This window comes from Fundulus heteroclitus, chromosome 11, assembly GCF_011125445.2.
Source record: "Fundulus heteroclitus isolate FHET01 chromosome 11, MU-UCD_Fhet_4.1, whole genome shotgun sequence".
Lineage (NCBI taxonomy): Eukaryota > Metazoa > Chordata > Actinopteri > Cyprinodontiformes > Fundulidae > Fundulus > Fundulus heteroclitus.
This window is the reverse complement of record NC_046371.1, coordinates 17,849,644-17,872,562: the sequence shown is the minus strand read 5'-3', so window position 1 is coordinate 17,872,562 and position 22,919 is coordinate 17,849,644. Positions and strand designations below refer to the sequence as shown.

The window sequence follows — 22,919 nt, the reverse complement described above, 5'->3', positions numbered from 1 at the left end:
TTCATTTTTAGTAAATATATTTTTAATATGACCGTTCATGTTTTTGTTTTTTTTTGTTTTGTAATTCACAAGCATATTTTCAGTGATTACTTTTGTTTTGTTATTTTCTTTAATGTGGCTTTTATTTACAGGTTTTTTTTCTACATGGTTAGCTTTCTTAAAGCAAATATTAAACTCAAACGTAATTTCCCAATCACACAATGAGCAATATTTTCATAATCGAGTCTGTTCATAGTTTATAGTGAGTGCTGTAATCACAGTGAGGGCGACTGCAGTTACTGCTCCTCCTCCTCCTCAGCTTAGTTTGTAGTTTGAGGCAGCAATTAAAACCTGGATGCTACGACCAGGCTGGCTAAAGCCCATCTTTCTTCCATCATCCTGGATTATAGTACTTTTACTACAAAAAATAATAATAAAAAAGTCCCCAGGGGTGCCTACTTTTAATTATGTAAATTAGTTGTATAGCTGTTCAACATTACCCCCTCGAATGATCGCAAGATAGAGCAGCCATTATTGGCAATAAAAACAAAAAAAAAAATATCGCACAACTAAAATATTATATCCGAACAGCATAAGTGAGAATTACTTCCAACAGGTTTACAGGAACAGCGCTAACCCTTTAAAGCATATAAGTTACTATTATTGCATCACCGCAGCATGTAAAGGAAGAGTGTTTTGGCTGCTAGCCCCCAGTTAGCTGCCGCTAGCTGCTCGCTCTGCACACCTTCAGCTAGCATGCTACAGCTAACATTAGCAAGCAGCAATCTCAGTGACAGAGGGCGGACAGACAGTAACAAAACACTCCGGCTAACTACCGTTATGTTGCTACAACTGCCCCGATTCCCGCCGTACAACTGAGACGCCTAGTTGTGTGTCCCCCCCTTTTCTTTTCCCCCCGTGACAGCAAGCTAACCCAACAGGGTAATATTATTCCGGCTAATCATTTTGCGGCGCAGGAACAAGTCAAAGCAACGCGGAGAATCGAGACAAGGCAGCCCAGAACACAGGCGAGCAAGGCGGGCTGCGCTCCACCTTTCCCTGCCTGGGAACCAGACCGCTCCACCGCGGCTATAATACTCGCTCATCTATATTTTCTTCCACGAGCGGAACTAAACATACTGTTATTTCACGATTCAACGGATATGGTTATTTGTGCATTTCTTACCTGTTAGGGTGAATTGTGATAAATCGTGTACCTCCTCTGCAGCTCTCTTCCCCCTCCTAGCTCCAAAATGGCGCCAACATGCATAGATTCAGTGCCCATGGGTGCAAATGATTGGTGGGCGAGTAGCACCACCTAAAGGCGAGACCTGGTAGTTTTGTTGCGACGTTCAAGTGACGCTCGGATCTACCTTTATCTTGCTTTACGCACTAAAAAAGTCATAAAAATGCCTGTTCACTTGATATTTTACATATAAACTATAAAGCTTACATTTACAAAGATATGTATTCTGTATAGAAATAACGAAAACAAATAGAACAAAGAATATTATAGTTATATAGAGTTGTATGTGGCAACCCAGTTTATGAATTAATAATAGTAATACGAATACTATACTAATGTTGATATTTAATGACTGAAAAGAACATTAATTATTTTATTTTACAAGTGTTTATTTCAAGTTCCGATTCTTAAACTTGAAAGTGCAAACGTAAAACCTATGTATTTTGTCGGCACTTAAACGCACCAACTTCGTTTATTCTACTTGCATAAATGAATGATAGTCTGACAATACTCTCAATTAATCAAAAAACAATCCCGTTCAAGTGATATTGTTATACTTATTCTGCAAGTTATAATTTAAAATGAATTCAAACATTTTAGAAAGCACAGTTGATCTTTTTCAAAACACCCATGCAAGTTATAATGGGGTTTTCTATCAAATTAACTTGCCACTGTTCATGCAGTCTTTCTCAAACTTAGCTTTGTGTCATAGCAAACAGCCATATTTCTATTCATATCAAACATATCTATCAAATCTGACCCTGGCTTCTATATGTTTGTATATATTTTTTCCCCATCAAACGGCTTAATTTGTGTCTACTACTACTACTACTACTACTACTACTACTACTACTACTACTACTATTATTACAAAAAAAAAAAAAAAACACATCATTGCAAGCTGGATTCCAGGATGGGAAAGGGAAAGGTGATTCTTGTGTATTTTCATCTTTCTTTGTCTTCCTGTGCAGGTTCTGTGGCCAACGTGACCTCTAGGGGGCACTCTAAGACTATGTTTCATATTTTGAGCCCCTTCTTTACTAGCCAGCAATCGTTCAGATCAATTTTAAAGGTTATCGGGCTTGATTTGTTGTTCAGTCTGGTTTAATTGATACTTGAACATGGATGCTTACTGATTTTAATGTTGCTAAATTCATTATGTGATTATTTATCTGTGTGTGGGTATTGTCCATGTTTTCTTGTCCCACCTTGCTGTAAGGAGAATTTCCCCAAGGGAGCACATTAAAGTCATACTGATACAAATATCCAAGGAACCCTTTTTAAGTATGGAGTCCCCAAAGTGCCAGAATTTAACAGCTAAATGAACATCAAATAATGAATTGAATGTGTCATAAATAAAATGATAATTGAAAATAAATATACAGATTACACACTAAAATGGTCATATTAAAATATTTTATTGCATATTAAAAACATGTAAAAAAAAAACATTAAAAAATGCATTTTTCTATCCAGGTCCTAAGAGCCACTGTCTTTCGTGTTTCATGTGTCTCTGCTTCACCAAACCCGATTTAAATGTTTGCAACCCACAAAGTGCAGCAGAGGCCGTTTTATCGCCCAATGCTTTCACGTTTGCAGCAGCTGGCACATATTTAATACATGCAGGACAGCAAATGCTTTAAACTTTTTTTTCTTTTTTGATTACTTAACAATATGTTAAATAAAGCAGGGCAATTAAAGTGTAATTTTGAGAAAATGATTTGTCAGTGTTCCTGACAAACAATTGAAGGCATACAATTTAATATGCAGAACAAACTGATATCACAGTTCATGGAGACTAATGTTTCAACGCCATCTGTGTGTTCATCAGAGTCACTTCTCCCCGATGACTCCGATGAACACACGGATGGCTGTGCAGCGCCTGAATCAGCAACTGGCTGTTGGAAGACGAGCCTCAATTTTATTGAATTCTGGTTTATTGTGTTTCTGTATGGTTATTTTGGATATCTGGGTATCTGTAGATTTCTGTATTTTAGCATAATTTTATTTTCTAAATATTTCTGTCTATTCATTCTGGAATGGTACAAAGTAACCAATGCGTTACACACAGAACTTCTACCAACCAGCTAATCCCCAGACCCAGTCAATAAAATACAATACAATATAAAAAGTAAGATAAAAATGATGGCATTGTTTTATATAGAGTTTTTGTTGCTCAATTTAAAAAAGACTCCATTCAGTTGATGGTGGATTTGATGGTTTGAGACCATAATGCTAATACGAAAATATCATTTCATTTAGAAATAACAACCATGGACATTCAAATGTCAAATAGTTACTCATCATTTCAAAGGAAAGTATCATCTTTGGGTTTTAAAAATCATACATTTTTAGACTTCAGTGAGAATCAATTATAATATTTACACATTTGTCTTCCACCACATTTGTGTATATATATATATATATATATATATATATATATATATATATATATATATATATATATATATATATATATATATATATATATATATACACACCTAAATGTCAACCTGAGGGACACACATCTGAAAGATTGTTAATATGGGCTAAAACCTCAAAAAGGATGGGGCCTAAAATGATTCCTTGTGGAGCCCCTGTTTTAATTTAAGCATTCCACTAATTTAACCATCTCTTTACTTTTTTAACAAGATAATGAATAGAATTGCTTTTTCTACAGTGAAGGAAACTATTAGCAATAATAATAATATTTAATTGTAGCTTTTGTTGAAATACAAAACAGCTCAGAGATATTCTTTGAAACATTGAAATTCCGACTGTCTATAATTTATATTCCCGTTAACCTATCTACTTCTCAAAGCACCTAAAGTAATTTTTTCTCAGAAATAGAATATTTGTTTACAGACAGGATGATTTTACATTACTTTTTTGAAGAATTAAAAAACAAACTTGTGTGTGAATTTGATCTCTGTCTTCCATAAAATCATCCTAGCTCTGATCAGAAACAAGCTTCGCCACCTGAATCCATACAGGTGAGACGCAGACTTCCTGACATACAGGTGGCAGCTGCACATCTGGACAGGTTTGGATCCCAGTGAAGATGATACTAAACTCCCCGTCAACAAATCCATCCTCCATAACTGGTCTGCTGCAGCACCAAACAGGGACAAGACCAGGGAGCAGCACAGGCAGACGATTGGCTGCAACCTGCCACCTCTCCAGGAGATATAATATCTCCAGAACCCGGAGACATGGGGCCAGGATTGCAGTCAACTCCTCTCAGCCTGGACTAAACTCTTTCAGTCCCTCCCCTCCGTTGGCAGGTTACGGGCCATCAGAACCAGAACAGTTTCCCCCCCCTACAGTAACCCAGCTCCTGCAGGAGGGCACAATTAGTACCCTTTACTAAGTTCTTTCTGATATAAAAACTATGGCAAACATGTTCATGTTCAGGGATTATATTACTGCCAGCTCTGAGTTTATATTTCTGATTTCTTATTATGTGTTTAATTAATTTAGAAGTATTAATAGTAGCCTAAAACTACAGGCGCATGATTTGCTTTTGAACCACACGTGTCCTCCACAGCCCTTTTCTGCAACTAATAAAAACGTGTTCCATTGTTTCTACATTTCCACACCAACTACAAAAACCAGTTAGATGTTTCCCCATCTTAAAAAGAGTGCCATTTAAAAAAACTGTGACCGGTTCTTATTCTATTTATGATTATCTCCTCCCTCCTGTTTATTCCTCTAATCCTTGTTACAGCAACTGTTTTTTGTATCGTATACAACTGCCTTCCATTTATTTCATTATCCCACCTAATTTTCCATATCTTCTTGCTTTCTATCCAAACTATACTTTTTCCTTCAGATTTTGATAACTTTACTGGCATATCAATGTCTTATTTTTTAATAGCCTCCTCAGCCGACCTATCTGCTCTTTCATTACCCAAAATGCCTACATGAGCAGGAGTCCAAAATAATATTATATTTTTATTTTGTTCACATATTCTATAATAAACAGCCATAATCTCATATAATATATTCTGATGATTATTTGCACATCCCTTTTCTATACTTAATAATGCAGATAATGAATCACTACAAATTATTATTTTATTTATATTGGTATCCTCCACCCATTCTAAAGCTAACAATATAGCATATAATTCTACTGCATATATACTGATATAATAAGATGTTCTTTTTGAAATATTAATCTTTAATTCAGGAATCACTACTGCTACACTAGTTCAAGTCAGAACCTTCTTCTTCTTCTTCTTCTTCTTTGAAATTTTTTGGCGGTTGGCAAACAACAGATAGATGCATTTCCGCCATCTACTGGAATGGAGTGTGGACCAGAATGACTCTCAGGAATTAAATTCTATTATATAAATGTGTTACTTTTAGATATTGAAATACTATACTGTAAATATTACTATCTGAAATACTTCTGAATAATTAAAATAAATCTAATTTAACTTTTACTTTACTCAAATTTCCAAGTCAGAACCTGCACACCCAGGCCCCAATTAAGCAATCAGTGCCTTCGGGTCGGCATAAATAACCGGGGGAGGAACTTAAACTGGTTTCACGGCTCCAGGATGGAGGGCTTCCTGTCCACGTCCCCCCACTTCAGCGTCTACGGCAACCCGGCGTGCACGCCCCCGCCTCGGGGCGGCAGCTGGGGGAAGAGAGAGGGCCGCATTCTCATCCCCCAGGGCCTCAACTACCTGGAGATCTGCAAGACCATCCTGTCCCAAGTCGGGCCCGGATCACCCCCGCTGCTGCCGCTGCCGCCGCCGCCGCCGTCCTGCGGGAAGGCCAACACCAAAGAGTGCGGCGTGCAGGTGAACGCCAAAGTGGATAAGGTGGTGCAGTGTTCCCTGGGTCCGAAGACGCTGCTGCGCGACGAACCCGCGGACCCCGAGGAGAGCCTCGACGGGAGAGCGCCGCTGGGCACGCCGCCCGTGGGCAGCCTGCGCTTCCTCAGGCCCGTGTCCATCTACTCGCCGGTGTTTGACCGCAGGGTCTTCCTCAAGAGTCTCCGCGACGGCGCTGCGCCGGAAGCGGCTGGAGCCCCTGAGCAAGCCAAGTCTGATGCCGACCCGGATCACAGTGGCGAGACCTTAGAAAAGGGCTTCAAGGCTACGGTTCAGCGATCCTCCAAGAGCTCCAACTTCCAGGTGGGTGTTGTTGGTCAACCTGTTGGAGCCACAGATCTGCGCTCTGATGGGGCAGGGGGGCGTTCTCACACCCAGGGGCGGATCTAGACGGGGGCCAACAGGGGCCCATGCTCCTGTAGAAATGCCCCTGGCCCCTAGCCTCGTGAGACCATCCTGATCTCGCGAGCTTTCAAGGTTTCACTCGCAGATCAGTCTGGCTACTCTCCGTCGAAGAAAATTTGGAGCCGTTCACCAAACGAACGTCCAATCAGCGTTGGCTTTGAGGCGGCTTGAGGTGTGACGCAACGGGAAGCGCGTCAGTTCAGTCTTAACAACATGGCGGCTTCAGCCGATGAAACTAGCGTTAGCGTGGCTATCGAGCAAGTTTTATCAGAATTACAGAGTATTTTTTTGCTGAGCTAACGAGCCTTTACCTGCAGCAGCAAGAGTAGCTTGGCTTGTGGTTGTGTTTTCGTCGTCGCTCGTAACAGAGTGACGACGAATCTGATTGGTTCATTTGGCCCGTCTATCACCAACATAGGCCAATCAGCTAACCAGTATTTTCGCCCCTTCCCAAAATTACTTCAACGGAAGGTTTCCAGATGGATATGCGGAGCAAATCTATCTGGCGGAGTCAGGTTACCTGGCCCCTGTTATGGCCCCTGTACTAAAAGCATGATGTTAAATAAACTTCTCATAATTATTTGCAATGACAAAGAAACCATAACCGATTGGTCACTTTGACCAATATTATTTTTTTTACCTGTACAGCTTTACTCTAAAAAGAATTTAAAACTTAAGATGTTTCACGTTTCGCTTTAGCCGTATTGAGCAGGGGGCAAAGTTTTCAATTGCTAGATCAGGGCTTTGAAACCTGCAGTTCCAGAGCCACAAGTGGCTCACTTAATATTATTACACAGTTAAATATTGCCGTTTTATTGTTTTTAATTTTTTTTGTTTTGTGCCCCTGTGAAAAACCACTGGCCCCACCTTGGCACCCCTTGTAAATTTGGTCTAGAACCGCCCCTGCTCACACCAGTTAATAAATGGCTCTCTGCCCAGAGCGGAAGTGTCAAGGGGCCAGTCTTAATATTTATAGGCATATTTAGTCAAAGCTTATGATTTTGTGACAAATAAAATGTTTCAATTTTTTTTTTTTAGCCCAGCCTGCATTGTTTGATCAGCTCCAGTTAAAAATCATGCAAAAGCTGTTCAGCGATCGGATGGCAAATGCATCTATGACAGATTTGTTTGAGATCTGTGAAACCTTTATTCATTTCATAAAATAAGTACACACAAAGCATTTTAGTGCTCTCTCTGCATGGGTTTGCAAGTAGTACATTATACATGGTTGGTCAGAGCTAGATGAAATTACTCCAAACGGATCACATTCTCTAAAGTGAAGTCTTTAGATTGATTTTAACTAAAAAGAAAAAAAACCCTTTGTCTTAGATTATATTAACCAATCATTATTTTTAACACCTTGTTGAGTTATATATTAAAGAATGGGCTTCCGTAATGCTTTGAGTGTGTTGGTGTACTGAATATTTAGAGATTTGACTGGCACAGGTTATTTCGTCCCTTTGCTATATTGCATGTTTGTACTTATGGGTATTGATACCCAACTCGTCTGCTCAAGGACACTACATACAGACTATGCACGAGTTTTTACACTCGCTGAAAGGATTAAATGTTCCAAGACGCACTACAATAAGTTTAGAGTAGGAAACTGTTTATTTGACGCCGATCAGCATCTGCCAAGTGGAGGTCACTTGGTTATTTTGGTTTTGATGGAGGGTCGGTTTCTGTGGCATGGTTCGAGGTCTCCACCGAGATTTACAGTTACGACAATCTGCTGTAACCACAGTTTGACAGTGCCTAATTGATTATATACATCATTTATTTTAGGAGAGTACAGTTAAGCCTCTGCCAGGCTTTGGTAGTTTAATAAATATCAGCAAGCCCAAAAAAGATCAGATCTAAATTGAATGGGGGAAAAAAAGGGTTGCGCCCCATTTGTCTTTAAGATATCCGATTTAGGCCCATTACTCAGCGAGGGGACGGCAGCGAAAATTAAAAGGGTTCACATTGGTTTGATTTGATGAAATTAAAGTGGAAATGGACAGAAAGGGCAGCGCACCAGTGTGAATCTGATGCTAAATTATCTACATTTAGTCTGGATTTTCAACCAGGTGCTGATTTGGTGGGTGTAAGAAAAATGTAATGAATAATTAAAAGCCAATAAATTGTGCATCTGGCAAATTGCTTACAAGGGGCTAAGGTTTTGTTAGGCATCAGAATATGCTTTTATTCCTACAAAATTTTATAGTGGACCACGCTTGATGTGCTGTTTTTCTTTTTCTTAGTTCCTGGAACAGAGGTATGGCTTCTTCCACTGTAAAAAGTGCAACATCCGGTGGGAGAGTGCTTATGTCTGGTGCATCTCTGGCACCAGCAAGGCAAGTGATCAGCTACAGACTAATGTATGCAACATGCAGCAGCTTTCCGTGCCTCCATTCATACGTTTTTGAGCAATTTCTCAATTAGGTGTACTACAAGCAGCTCTGCCGGAAGTGCCAGGGGGATTTCAACCCCTACAGAGTGGAATCGATCGTCTGCAAGGTACAGGTTCTTGCCCCTTAGTCGATGACCCTGTCAGTTCAATACATGGGTTTGGTGAGAAATGTCTTCTGTTTGAAGAGTTAAGAGCCTAAATGCGCGGCCTTGTTGAATATTTGTTGCAGGGTTGCTCTCAGACTTGCTGCGTCTGCGAGACGAAGCAGAGACACATCAACATGAAGAGGCCTCACCGTCAGGACCTGTGCTGCCGCTGTAAAGGGATGAGATTGTCATGTGACGCCACCTACAGCTTCAAATACATCGTCTGAGCTCATGCAGTGTCGCTGGATTTCATTGCATGGTTTTGTGAGGGGCTGAGGTCACGCCAAAGTCCACGTCACTAAAGCCGCCGCCTCCTCCTGTTCTCCCATCAGCAACACCCTGAAGCTTTGCCCCGGTGGCTTATTTCACAAAAGCTCTGAAATTGCTGCGTCCCCACCCTTTTGTTATACCGTGGTTCTTGTTAAAACGTGAAAAGTATTTTTGTAAAAACGAAAAATAAAGTTTGTGAATTATAAATTGCACCTCAGGCTGAAAGTTGAATGCTGTGGAGCGAAAGAATAGTCAAGTAAAACAGTTGCTGCTAAAGCTCAGGTTGGTTTGACTGGCAGTGCAGTTCAGGGGTTAAAATAGAGGAGCTGCAGAAAACAAAACTGAGAAAAACATGGCAAATGATTTTGTAGTCCGTCTTTCCTTTTTTAGATTTTAGATCAGACATTGTCTCAGTAGTTGCAATGGCTTGATCAGCGTCAACATCTGATTCTGCTTAAGATCCATGTATGAGATTTGAGGATTAATCCAGAACGGCCATGTTTTTGCTTGTGTGGATGGGGTTTTCAATCTTAAATGACTCCTGTGAATTTGTGTAAATCTACTGCTTTATAAAATTAAAGTTGCAAATTAGTCCTAACCCAGGTGAAACCCTACAAGCTAATGAAATATAGTACATGACTTTTAATTCTAATTTGGACAATGGATTTACAAGGAATGCCCAAAATGAAGTTTGTAGAAAATTTAAATGCTGTAGAAGACCATGCATACATATGGTTTGATTGGGTACCAAGTCCTGCTGGTAGATGCCTGGGCTGACTTTGGAAAACTTGAGGGACCGGAACCACAAAGACTTTGTTTCTCTGTAATCTAAACTTTTTTTTTATTTTAGAAAAAAATAAATCTAAACCATAACACCTCTACTGGGGAAACTTTACTCTGGGCCTTTAAGGAACTTGGATTATGAACCTTTTTACTCTACATTCAGACTCTGGGACCTTGGTTTACAAATGAAACTCATAATTTATTTTCATATAAACACTTTAGGCCATTGAGCAACAGCCTGAACTTTATTTTTTTGTATTTGCCCAGATAAGATGCTTCTAACATCTCTGGTTAAAGCCTGCCTTAACATGGAATAACTCAGTATTTGTCGTGGACAGGTCTGTGGTGGCTTTTGAATCTGACGCCAGGCCATGTTTATGAATGTCCTCCAAACTTTTGGATGGGCTTTTCAATTCTGTTTTAGGTAAATACAAAATGACAGTGGTGAAAAACGGTAACACAAATGTATTAATCCAGAAATAAGACGTTTAATCATGGTCTGAACAGCCTCTCCCGAGTGTTTGTGCTCCAGCATACAGGCTTTGTGCAGATCGCAGCTTAGGAGGAAAAACAACTCTTCTCGGTTACAGGGTTGTTTCCACTAAGTAACTTGTTATATTTTTACTCAGGGTAAAGGCTTCTGAACTTTCTGAAACAGAAAACCCAGGGTATGCAGGAATTAACTCCAGAAATGACTCTAACCCAGCTTTCTGAAACCGGGATCAGGTGGCAAGAAAACTTTTCTGACCCTAACATTTCATATTTTGAAAGGATGCGTGCCAAGAATGTTCTGACCAGATCACTTCAAGGACAAGATGCAAGAATGGGTTTTGTTCTTGGGGGGGGGGGGGGACAAAATGCTGGTATCCTTGTTGCTTATGCATGTTTTTTTCCCCATTCACAGAGCTTCCCAGTGTGTTTTTATGCAGCTCTCTTAAATGCTGAATTCTTTAGCAAGTTGGTCTTCCCTGGGATTTTGTAAGCCATAATGTCCAGCCGGTTCCGGTGCTAATGTCTAATTTTTATTGTCCTAAGTCACCTAAGTCTGGGTTTTTATTAAAAATAAACACTTGAAATATTGCTGTTGAATGATCCTGCTTGACTTTGTGAATTACTGAAATCAACCTTTTGACATTCTAATCGTGTTGTACCTGTACATACATAAGCCGAATATTCTCCGGCTGTACAGCTTTTCCATACTTTGAGATGGCAAAAGAACTCTGATTTAAACTTGTACTAAATATTTGGAACCAAGACTATAAAACCCCAAAAATGTGATTACAGTTTTTGCTTGACACTAAACATGACTATAAGCTGTATTATAAATATTGGTAAACCTTTTTGCTTGTTCAAGTTCTTTACCAACCAATCAAGGTAAAGGACCACGCTGAGAATTGGGTCTGGCATGTTTTCTTCAGAAACTGGATATAAAAACTTAAGAAGTGGTTATTTTATTTTAATTCTGTCATCTAAAATGTTCCATTGAAGCTGTTTGTCCTTCTGTGGTCAAAATGTTTTGTTTTTTTGTTTTATTTCAGATTTAAAACAAAAACTTAAAATCACTGCAAAACTGAAACTACAAAAAAGGCAATTCTGGTGGCAATCTATTTGTGTTTTAAAAATACAATGAAAATACAAAAAGGTCACCCCTACAATGTATAGGGACATTAAAAAAAGCACAATAATTCTGAAAAGTTTTTTTCTTGTCAGTTTTAGAAAGTGAAATCATTTAGATTCATTCAGTAGCATACATAAATATCGTTTATTTTGGATGTTTATGATTTACAGATAATGAAAATCCCCAATTGTCTCAGAAAATTATAATGTAACATAAGATCAACGAAGAATGTTTCAAGCAAACTTCAGGTTTCTGAAAGGTGCGTTCATTTCTATGCACTCAGTAATTGGCTTATTCTATCTTTGCATGATTGACTGCATCAGGTCGGCGTGGCATACATCCACCTGCGGCGCTGCGTCGGTGTGATGGAAGCCCAGATTTTATTGATCGCAGCCTTCAGGTCAACCGCCTTGTCGGGTCTGGGGTCTCTCATCCTCCTCTTGGCGGTAACCCATGAATGCGGGTTAGGGTCAGACCAGTTTGCTGGTCGGTCAAGCACAGTAACACCGTGCACACCGTAGATTTTGGTACCTTTGGCAGTGCGGGCTGATAAGAGTTCTGCAGCAAAACTAAATCTGCTTGATTTCCAGATAAAATGAAAACTTTCACCTGAAAAGAGGACCTTGAACCTCTAAGCAATACATGTATCCTTTTTGCATGAAAAATTTCACTCATTAATGAATCTCTGAGTTTCACTTTCTGAAATAAGAGACAAACAAATACTGAGTTTAAGCAAATAATCTCAGAAACCCTGGACACAGTGTTGGACTTTTCTCTCATCTCCTTGTACCTGGGAAAACTCCCTGAAGGACTCAGTTCAAGTGACACATATTTACTAAAGATTTGTTTGATTGCAAGCAAGAAGGCGGACTCCAGTCCCCACACCTTGAGGCTCTTCATAAGCATTATAAACTGGGTCCACGAAATGGAAACATTGACTTTTTCCCTGCGTCTCCAGGAGAAAGGAGAGACTCTGGGAAACTCAAAGACTCATAACAACTTACTTTTGTGAATTTGAAAATATATCTGCCTCTTCTGCTCCTGGGTTGTTGGTTATATGTGTTATTTCTTTTTATCTTTGTGATTCAGACCAGTAATGCAGTGTAAAATACACTGCTTTATATATTGTATGTGCACTCTAGCCCTCACTTGTTTGTCCTTAAATAAAGTACAAAAATAAAATGAAAAAATAAATAAAATAAACTTTTCCCACGATATTTTTAATGTTTTGAGACATACCTGTATAAGGAGGGTGATGTATACACAAACCCAGGAATATAAGAATATAAGAAAATAAATGCTATTTTAAATGGAATATTTAATATTCACTTTTTTAAATGTTTGGTGTCTGAAAGTAGAAAATCCAATTACCATAAACCTACATGGACCGGTGGAAGATTAAATTATAAACTTGTTTTTTAATGACCAGAGTGTGCCCGTTTTAAATGAAAACTAGCACAATGAAGAAGCGATTTTGATATGTCTTTAATTTGACACCGATTTGTACAGAGCTCCAACTCAAAAACAAGTTCACAAAAAGCTGTAAAAGTATTTACACGGTGAAAAAACAACTACCGTCTTCATCTAAAAAGCTTTTAAAAATGTGCAACTTCTTGTTCATGGCATGCAAACAAACGCTCTCCCACACAGGAAACAAACGAAAAAACAAAACAAAAAAAACAATCAACGCAGACACACCCACCGGAGCTTGAAGCTCCCTTCTGTACCGCACGCGAACCTATCTTTCAGATCAAACATGATTCTGTTAATAAATATTTCCAACGCTCCACACGGGAACGGCGAAGACGCATGCATGGCAGTTGGGTCTGAGAGGACAAAACATCGATAGAAAAGTCGAACAAGTGCCGTCTTGCCCGGTCGGATATAAATAGGAATCAAGACGTTCGTACGGTGAATGGAAAAAAAACGAGGGGCTGACGGCGCCAAGCGGCTGGGGTTTTGTCTCGACATCAACGATAATGTGCTGAATGTCAGCATTTCCCTTATGTGCAACTACAAAACCATACACAAAAACATATGCTACCATGGCTGCGCGACCCTAACGATAACTAAACAGTTTCACTGACAGACAGGATATTTCAATGTGCAGCACGAGCGCCCTCCTCCCGCCACGGGGACGCAACAGGTAACAGAGCACGACAGCGGGGAAAGAGAGCGCTAGCTAACGACGCTACAGCTAGCCAGAGAGCCGCGCACAGGGAACGGCACGGGGTCGCAGGAGGAGGAGCTGATTGGCTGACGCAGAGCAGCAACAGGAAGTGAGATTCAAACGTCTGCGTCGGTCCTTCAGTCAGTCCCGTGTGGAGCCTTTTTTTTTTTACCTGTGTGTGGGGGGGGGGGGGGGGGGGCAGGGTACAGTAGTGTAATTGGGCTCATGCATTGCACAGATCCCTCCAGTGGAGATCTCAGAACAGCTCCTCCAGCGTTTGGCTTTTCCGTCTCAGAGAAAGGCTTTTCTCTCGGCCGCGTCGTCCTCTTTCTGCAACATTCAAAAAGAGCCGACGAACATCTCGTCTGGTGCAAAATATGAACGTTTTCCAGTGATGCTACAGCGTGTCACAGCGATGTGCCCTCGTCGCTCGGCCACACCGCCTCCGTCAGTGAGGAGGCGGTCGGTCGAGTTCCTCTGAGAGGCAAGTCCCACGTCCACGCCAGAGGCCTTCGCAGGTCCAGATCAAGCGGGGGCCGACGTTTTGACCAATGTGCAGCTTTAAGGATAAAGTCAAGACTCTGTTTTCAGCAGGCAGCAATCTGTCGTTTCCAGTAGGATCAGAGATTTAACCCTCTGTGAGGAAAATCTTCATGATCTGTAGCTTCTGTCGTCTCAGGTCTGGACATCCGATGGTTCGGTATTCAGGAGCTCCCCGACTTTCAGGAGGGGCAGGGCGGCCTGCCCCACCTTCCCCAGGTAGCGGGACAGGGGCGTTGCTCCCCCGCCGAGGGAGCAGCAGCAGCCCCACGCTGCAGCCTCCTCTGGGCCGGTGGGGCAGGGAGGGAGGGGTGCAGCAGGGGATGACGATGATGATGATGATGATGGCGCGGGGGTCTGGGTTGAGGCCGAGTCGTGTCTGCAGGGGTTTTTGTACGGGGAGCGGGGGAAACGGGGAAGATGCGAGCCTTGAGAGACGACACGTGACATGCAGCGAGCGAGCGACGGAGGCTCTGAGGCCACCGTCGGGAGGACGTCGGGTGGAAATGGTGACGCCGGGGTCCTGTCGCTGTGTTGCTCTGACAGAGGGGACCCGCGTGACGAATAGGCTCTGAAGGGGAAGTACAGGCCTGGGTTCTCACTGAAATGGGTCCTCTTCGGCTGTCTTGTGCGTGGCAGCGTGTAATCTCGCGGGCCCGGTTCAGGGAAACCAGGCAAGGAGACGTCAGGGTTTGCAGATGGAGACAGTGAGGACAGCAGGGGGAGGAGTACGTCACCATCTAAGCATCGTTCTGGTTCCGATTGGGGGCCGGGCGGCGAGGTGTCTTCCTGAAGCTGTGCAGCCGAGGGAGCAGACATGTCGGAGGGGGAAGCGGCCACGTGTGCGGGTGCTGAGCCTCCTCTGTGATGGCGTGTTGAAATGGTGGAGCTGTTTTTAGTGGTTGTATGTACGGGGGAGGGGAGGCAGGGGGCTGGGGGCCCCTGAGGTCCTGTCAGAGGCTTGTCCCGGAGGCGCTGGAGTCGGGGAGGTAAGTCGTGACGACCCGGTAACCCTGGGCGCGGCGGATCATCTCGCGGATCTCGCCGTTGAGCTCCAGCAGCTTGGAGCAGATCAGGCTGAGGTCCTGACGGGAACCCACCAGAGCGATGGTGCCCGTCTGGCCCAGGGTTTGGTGGCGGAAGTAGATGTTGAGCAGCGTCTGAACCTCGGTCTCCGAGCTGCCGCCAAACACCCCGCTGGGCCACTGCCTCCTGGTGAGGAGATCAGACACAAGTAGTACAGGCTCTGTGTGCTGAACAATACTGTCAACAATCAGACAAGAACTATTACAGAAGACCAGTTTCATTTCAATCTGCTGGCTTAATGTCTTTAGCAACTGCCCATTACTAAGGGGTGGACCTGTTTTGGTTGTACTTGCATGTTATCTAAGCCATTACAAGGCCTTTGTTTGGACAGTAGTATAAAGCTTGTTACTCCACATTTCTCCAGACTTTTTTGAATTGAGATAGCTTCCTGGAGAGGAAGCGAAACGTCTTCAACTACAAAAAACAAGTCCAGTTGCTTTGTTTTTTACTTTTTTTGGAATATACAACAGAAGACAAAAAATAGTTTTAGTTAAAAAGAAATTGCTGTTTAAACATTTCAGTTGTTTAATGTATGTGCACGTACGCATTTAAAGCTCTCATTTTAGTTTCATAGAGATTTAGCTTTTACCAACTGCTGGCCGATGTACACCAGAAATAAAATTGTGATATTTTTAGGCTGAATGCTGATATACGATATTTATCTCGATATGATTTTCTTTTTATAAAGTAATTATAAAAAAGCATCTTTGAATCAAATCTTTATCCCAAATGTCTCACAGATTGTAGATAATTTGAGAAACAGCTGAAACATGACCTGCTGGAAGACATAAAAGTATAATTCTAATGCAACATAGACCATCTCGATATAGTCTCAACTTATATCTCTTTTTTAAAAAATATTGATATTTTGCCCAGCCCTAGAACCAGTCCTATTGTTTCATCTCCAGAGACGCTGCTCTCTTGGCTCTGCTGCTCACTACAGCCGAGCCGTGTCAGTTCTGCTGCTTACTCAAACTAATGGATTTTTTTCTAACTCCCTGAACTGTTGTTTAAACCTGTTTAATTGTTACTAACGTCATTTTTGAGACTCTGCTTTTCAGAAGTTATTTCTCTCAGATCTAATTCTGATTGGCTAACACAAAAAAACAAAAACAAACCCTAAACAAACTGAAGTAACAATTTTTGGACCAATAGAGGAGAGATCAAGAGTTAGTGCACAGCCTCAGCTGCTTCAGCTAGAAACCACTGATCAGGCACATTTCCAGGATTAAAGGACTAATGTCTCAGCAGGATCTGGAAAAGCTAATCCATGCGTTTATTTTTAGTCGAATTGATTACTGCAACAGTGTTTTCACAGGTCTGCCTAAAAAGTGGATCAGACAGCTGCAGCTGATCCAGAACGCTGCTGCCCGTGTCCTCACTAAGACCAAGAAAGTAGAGCACATAACCCCAGTTCTAAAGTCCTTACACTGGCTCCCTGTATCTCAGAGAATAGACTTTAAAATACTTCTGTTAGTCTATAAATCCCTGAATGGCTTAGCACCTAAATACATCACAGACTTGTTATCAGTGTATCAACCATCCAGACCACTAAGGTCTTCTGGTTCCATCTGATTCCATCTTCCAGAACCAGAACTAGAACCAAACATGGAGAAGCAACATTTAGTTCCTATGCTCCACTTATCTGGAACAAATCCTCTGGAAAACTGTAAAAATGCTGAAACAACGAGTTCCTTTAAATCAAGGTTAAAAACGCATTTGTTTAGTGTTGCCTTTAAATGTTAAAGTTCAACAGTATCAGTATGAGCAGCCACCCAGTACGGCAAGCTGTTTTAACATTAATTCAAAAGCCCAGATATTTCCAATTCACTTTGAAACAATAGATATCTGAGATGAGAGTTCTACTAGTAAAAATTCAATTTTAGCTATCCGCAATATTGATTGAAGAGAGAAAAATGTAGCAGCGTTGATTAGATGCGGCTGCAAACCTCGTCCACACTAGTAGAAAATTTGCTCCTCCATTTGCGATTACTCTTTAGTTTTACAAGAAAGATTAGATTTATGGATATTTGTTTTAAAGAAGTAGTAGTACTTTATGCCCATTTATTGAAATTAGCTGATTAGTATGTAACGTTTCCTAGAAGGATAAGTATAATGTAAAGTTTCAACGTTCGTTCATGTCAATAAATATTAAGGCTAAAATAATCTCTCCACCGGCTTTTTAAGTTTAATATTTAACTCTTTGGAAAGGTAGAATTTAAGCTTTATTTTATTCCATATTAATTTTCAACAGGTTATCCTAATCTAATTTGGTTTTCCTAAAAACACCACAAACACATTATAATTTGAAAAACACTTCCAACACTAAATATAAAAGCTGGAGTTTCCATTGCGACATCAGATACGGAGAATCCCTCCTCACCTGCACTCCTGGATGTAGCGCACGGCTTTGGTGAACTCGTGGCTCCGGAGGCACTCCAGAATGGCCTGCACAGCCGCCTCTGAGGTGGGGAAGTCAGGGACGACCATTGCTGCCACCTGGGCGGCGTGTGCGTGCGTGTGGGCCAAGTGTTTGTGCTCCAGGTCGCTGGCTACAGCCGCCTCTGCTGCCTGCAGGCTGCTCTTCAGGCCCGTGAGCTCTCGAGACATGTTCAGCAGCTAAGAGGTGGAAGACAACGGTTAGTCGCGTGTGTGTGTGAGAGTCAGGCTCTTCTAGAAGGATAGTTGAGCCAAGACTCTGCGTTAACATCATCCCAAACTTTCTACATCTAATGGAAGCTTGACAAGAGGAAAGCCACCGTTGAAAGGAAGCCATTGCTACAAATCACGTTGGGGACACAGCAAACGTGTGGAAGAGGGGGCTCTGCTGGATGAGACTAAAATGTATGTGCTAAACCCTACTTTATGGCAGAGAACCAACTCTGCACATCAGCCTAAACACACCGTCCCGCCGGCGAAACAGGGTGTCGGAGTCCCCATAGCAAGGCTTTTCTTCGCTTGAGACTTTTTTTTAATTCCACTTCATTGTTACGCAATACTACGGAAGAGGATTAGGGCCATTAAAAATAAATAAATAAATAAATAAAAGTCTATTCAATTCTGACTTTTTTTCTCAGAATTCTAAGAAAAAGTCAGAATTTTGACTTTAATCTCAGAATTCTGAGAAAAAAATCAGAATTCAGATTTTTTCTCTCAGAATATTGACTTTAATCTCACAATTCTGACTTTTTTCTCAGAATTCTGACTCTAATCTCAGAATTCGGAGGAAAAAAAAATCAGGATTTTGAGATTAAAGTCAGAATTTTGATTTTTTTCCCCACAAAATTCTGACTTTTTTCTCAGAATTCTGACTTTAATCTCAGAATTTTGACTTTTTTTCTCAGAATTCTGAGATTAAAGTCAGAATTCTGAGAAAAAAAAATCAGGATTCTGAGATTAAAGTCAGAATTATGATTTTTTTCCCCACAAAATTCTGACTTTTTTTCTCAGAATTCTAAGAAAAAGTCAGACTTTTGACTTTAATCTCAGAATTCTGAGAAAAAAATCAGAATTCAGATTTTTTCTCTCAGAATATTGACTTTAATCTCACAATTCTGACTTTTTTCTCAGAATTCTGACTTTAATCTCAGAATTCGGAGGAAAAAAAATCAGGATTTTGAGATTAAAGTCAGAATTTTGATTTTTTCCCCCCACAAAATTCTGACTTTTTTCTCAGAATTCTGACTTTAATCTCAGAATTTTGACTTTTTTTCTCAGAATTCTGAGATTAAAGTCAGAATTCTGAGAAAAAAAAATCAGGATTCTGAGATTAAAATCAGAATTATGATTTTTTTCCCCACAAAATTCTGACTTTTTTCTCAGAATTTTGACTTTTTTCTCAGAATTTTGACTTTTTTCTCAGAATTCTGAGAAAAAAGTCATAACTGAATAGACTTTTTTTTTTGTATGGCCCTCTTCCAGACAATACTCTGTGCTAGCCTGTTGCATAAAATCCCAACAAAACACATCGAGGTCTGCACTTACACGGTGGCAACATGCGACCTTTGCGAGGCTCTCTGTAAATCAAATCTTAGAAGACAGGATGTGACAGAAACCTTTTGTCTAGACACGGCAGAGATTTAAAAGCTTTACATAGCTAAAGGGTTTGTGCAAGGTGAATCCTACAAAGTAAGTACAAAAGCTGTGTGCTCTGATTATCATGTTTGCTGTATTTGTTGTGCTTTACCTCGGGCACCGAGCTGATGGCGTGAACCTGACCGATGAGCGAGCAGTAGGACTGGAACAGTAAGAGGAGCTGGAAGTGCAGCTTATAGAGCCTCTGGCAGAGCTCCAGTTGCTGCAATAGTCGTGAGGAAAACAATAGTCAGCTCACTGACACCCATCTGTATTATCGAAACACATTTACGTATTCTCCACAGATTTACACAAGCACACGGCTAATTAGCTGATAGTCTCGCGAAGAGTAAGTTAAGCAGCTTATTTCAGTAAAGTAAAGAAACTTGTGAGATAACTTACTGCAAGAGACTCCATTTGCTAGACAGCGATAGAGCGTGTTAGGGCACCAGAGCGAGGTGAGAGGAAGACACACCGTCAATCAAACACATGCAAAGCATTGTATTCACCATGAAGGCTAAAGTCAGGCTACAAAGAATTAGTCGAGCAGACAGCTTAGCGCGGCAAGATAGCGGAGAAGCAGGAGAAATATGAGGAACAGGTTTAGGCATCGAGACAATCTGTTCGCAGGTACGTTCAAGAAGTTGGTGTTTCGCAAAGAAGCCAGTACCTTCTCCTCCGAGTCCCCAGGTTGGCAGGTAACCACGTTTTCAACAGGGCATCTAGGAAACGTGTCTTTACAGTTCCTCAGCCACTGACAAAGGAAAAGTGACAGGTTATTTTGTCATATCTTCACTGAAATATCCTGGAAAGGTACAGCGAGAGCGGCAGAGTTACCGATACAGCAGCCTCCTCTCTGCTGTTGTACGTATCGAGGTACTCCTGCAGCTCCAGTGCACTGAACTTCATCTTTTCCAGGAGACCGTAGGACATGATCTGCAAAGTACAAGAAGAGCAGACGGAGAACACGAGAGTTAAATCCACTCATTGGAGCTGCCCGGCACGTGGCGATCCAGCCTCCGTCGTCAACGGCCCTCACCGTGTCGGCGTCGATGTAGATAGTCGGGCAATCTGAGCACGTCGTCAGCATCTGGGAGGACTTGAGAAACTTTGACCCGATTCCCCTTAATCCCTCGCCAAGATACGTGGCGACGTCATTTGTCAAGGTGCAAAATTTCCCCTGAATGTTCTGCAAAACAAAAAGTTTTGAAAGATTAACATTCTGATATAGTGATGATCTGCAGGTAAATCTCTCTCTCTCTCTCTCTCTCTCTCTCTCTATATATATATATATATATATATATATATATATATATATATATATATATATATATATATATATATATATATAGATAGATAGATAGATAGATATATATATATACACATATATCTATATAGATATATCTAAATATCTATATCTATCTATCTATCTATCTATCTATCTATATATAGATAGATAGATAGGGAGAGAGAGATTTTATATATATATATATATATATATATATATATATATATACACACACATATCTATATAGATCTATCTAAATAACTATATATATATATCTATATAGATATATATATCTATATAGATATCTATCTATCTATCTATCTATCTATCTATATATGTATATAGATAGATAGATAGATAGGGAGACAGAGAGAGAGATTTTTTATATATATATATATATATATATATATATATATATATATATATATATATATATATATATATATATATATATATATATATATATATATATATATATATGATGTGAATACATCATATACATCAAGTCATATACATCTTAGTTTTGATGTAAATACATCAAAACTAAGAATGCTTCACATTTTTCATTGAAAACACGTACTTCCACGCACTTTTTGAAGTTCAATAGAACTCGGGTAATCGTTAACGCACGATTTAAACAATGAAAAGGGATAATCTTTCAATCATTGATTTCTTAGTGGATGCAACACAATTGCCACAAGATATGCCTGTATCAAAATATGTGTTTTAGACTTAAATACTAGAGTTGGTCAAATTCCGAATTTGCAGGTCAGATCTTATAAGGGATCAGAAATCAGTATTGTCCAGAAAAGGTGGTTTATTTCCACCAATCATGCTGGAGATAGGTCACACAGGATTAAAAAAGTGCAACGACTTTAGAGTATTTTCCAGCCAGTCCTTCCTTAGACGCACCTTAAAGAGCGACGAGAAGACTTGAAAAGTGTAGACGGCGCACGAGCCGTCAGAATCTGTCACAAGCTGGCTGACGTGACAGCGCCACGCCTCCTCGGCGTCGTCGCACACCGCGGGTTGGAACGCTGCCAAGATGGCGGAGAAAAAAGGAGAGGGAGGAGGCGGAAACCCAAGGTCCTCCAAGTCATCTACATCATCACGTAGGCTTCACAAAACAAACAAAAACATTATGAGACAAAAACTGGTGCCGTCTAAACGTAAGGAAGTGTTCAAACAATGAAAGGTGCTCAGTGACTTGGTTAATTCAAAGCTGACTCCTATTAGATCAGTGAGAAAAAAATTGTTATTTCAAATAGAAACGAGCCTATTGCAAAATATACAAGCTAAACAAAAATCAAGAAAAGCACAATTTCTTCTACAGGGTTCCACTTCCTACACATCGGTCAAATGTCTCTACTTTTCCAGACTCAACCTAGAGTTCAAGGTTGTAAATGTGGATGAATGGATGGATTGATAATAACGCCTTTAAGAAGATTTAAGAGGATGTTTTTTTCTTGTTTCATTACTTTTTGAGAGCCGGGAAAAAAAAGAAAGGAGTGGAGAATATATTCTCCAGTCTGCGTAGGAACCCTGTCCAGGAGGCATGATCAATCATGGATATGTGCGATCTTATCCGCAAGACAATTATACCAACATCCATTTATTTACAGAGCACCTCAGAGAAAACAACAGCTTGCAGACACATAAAATTGACTTTTCAGTAAACTGAAGTAATATTTCCCCAGACGTTTTCCAAAAGTCATGCCCGTACTAGAATCAATCTGGCACTTGGGCTGCAGATTGATACCGTTGTTCAAAAAGAAGTTGCATTTAAAGAAACACTCTAAAAAAAAAAAAACCAAGGCCAGTTTCCTGGTCTTTTTCACCTGGGCAGAAAGTCCAGCGGGGGCTGGCAGTAGTCTGGGTTGAGACCGCGGGCGATGTTCAAAAGCTGATCCTGAGGTTGTCCCGGCAGATCGAGAGTGAAGCTCTCGCCGCAGTCTGAGCCTTGAGGCAGCTCGTGAGCGCTCAGTGACAGTTCGTCATCCTGAGCCTGGGTGTCCTCATCCTCACCACACAGCCTCACCTGTTGAAACAAATCATTAGAATAAATCACAGTAACACAA

At 40.7% G+C, this 22,919-nt stretch overlaps 3 protein-coding genes across 7 annotated transcripts in view; 1 reads left to right on the top strand and 2 right to left on the bottom strand.

Moving 5' to 3' along the window:
- The window catches only part of pds5b (PDS5 cohesin associated factor B), a 44,035-nt gene extending 42,779 nt beyond the window's left edge, over nt 1-1,256 (bottom strand). For both annotated transcript variants that reach the window (XM_036143002.1, XM_036143003.1), the window contains exon 1: nt 1,166-1,256. The gene's annotated coding sequence lies outside the window, so the exon portion shown is untranslated. The remainder of the gene's footprint in view (nt 1-1,165) is intronic.
- A 4,510-nt stretch (nt 1,257-5,766) lies between these two features.
- zar1l (zygote arrest 1-like) lies at nt 5,767-9,588 on the top strand. Its single transcript, XM_012878631.3, has 4 exons — nt 5,767-6,372; nt 8,718-8,810; nt 8,899-8,973; nt 9,096-9,588. The coding sequence occupies exons 1-4, from the start codon at nt 5,791-5,793 to the stop codon at nt 9,237-9,239; spliced, it is 894 nt and encodes a 297-aa protein (XP_012734085.2). The 5' UTR covers nt 5,767-5,790; the 3' UTR covers nt 9,240-9,588.
- Nucleotides 9,589-14,035: 4,447 nt separating this feature from the next.
- Nucleotides 14,036-22,919, bottom strand: part of fryb (furry homolog b (Drosophila)) — a 69,512-nt gene continuing 60,628 nt past the window's right edge. For 2 of the 4 annotated variants that reach the window (XM_036143000.1, XM_036142999.1), the window contains 9 exons: nt 22,680-22,879; nt 21,754-21,958; nt 20,593-20,742; nt 20,391-20,489; nt 20,224-20,307; nt 19,956-19,973; nt 19,666-19,776; nt 17,863-18,098; nt 14,036-15,605 (listed from right to left, as the gene is read on the bottom strand). In XM_036143000.1, the coding sequence (XP_035998893.1) occupies nt 15,347-15,605; nt 17,863-18,098; nt 19,666-19,776; nt 19,956-19,973; nt 20,224-20,307; nt 20,391-20,489; nt 20,593-20,742; nt 21,754-21,958; nt 22,680-22,879 (1,362 nt within the window). In that variant the 3' untranslated portion in view covers nt 14,036-15,346. The remainder of the gene's footprint in view (nt 15,606-17,862; nt 18,099-19,665; nt 19,777-19,955; nt 19,974-20,223; nt 20,308-20,390; nt 20,490-20,592; nt 20,743-21,753; nt 21,959-22,679; nt 22,880-22,919) is intronic. The other 2 variants (XM_036142997.1, XM_036143001.1) reach the window with 2 other exon arrangements.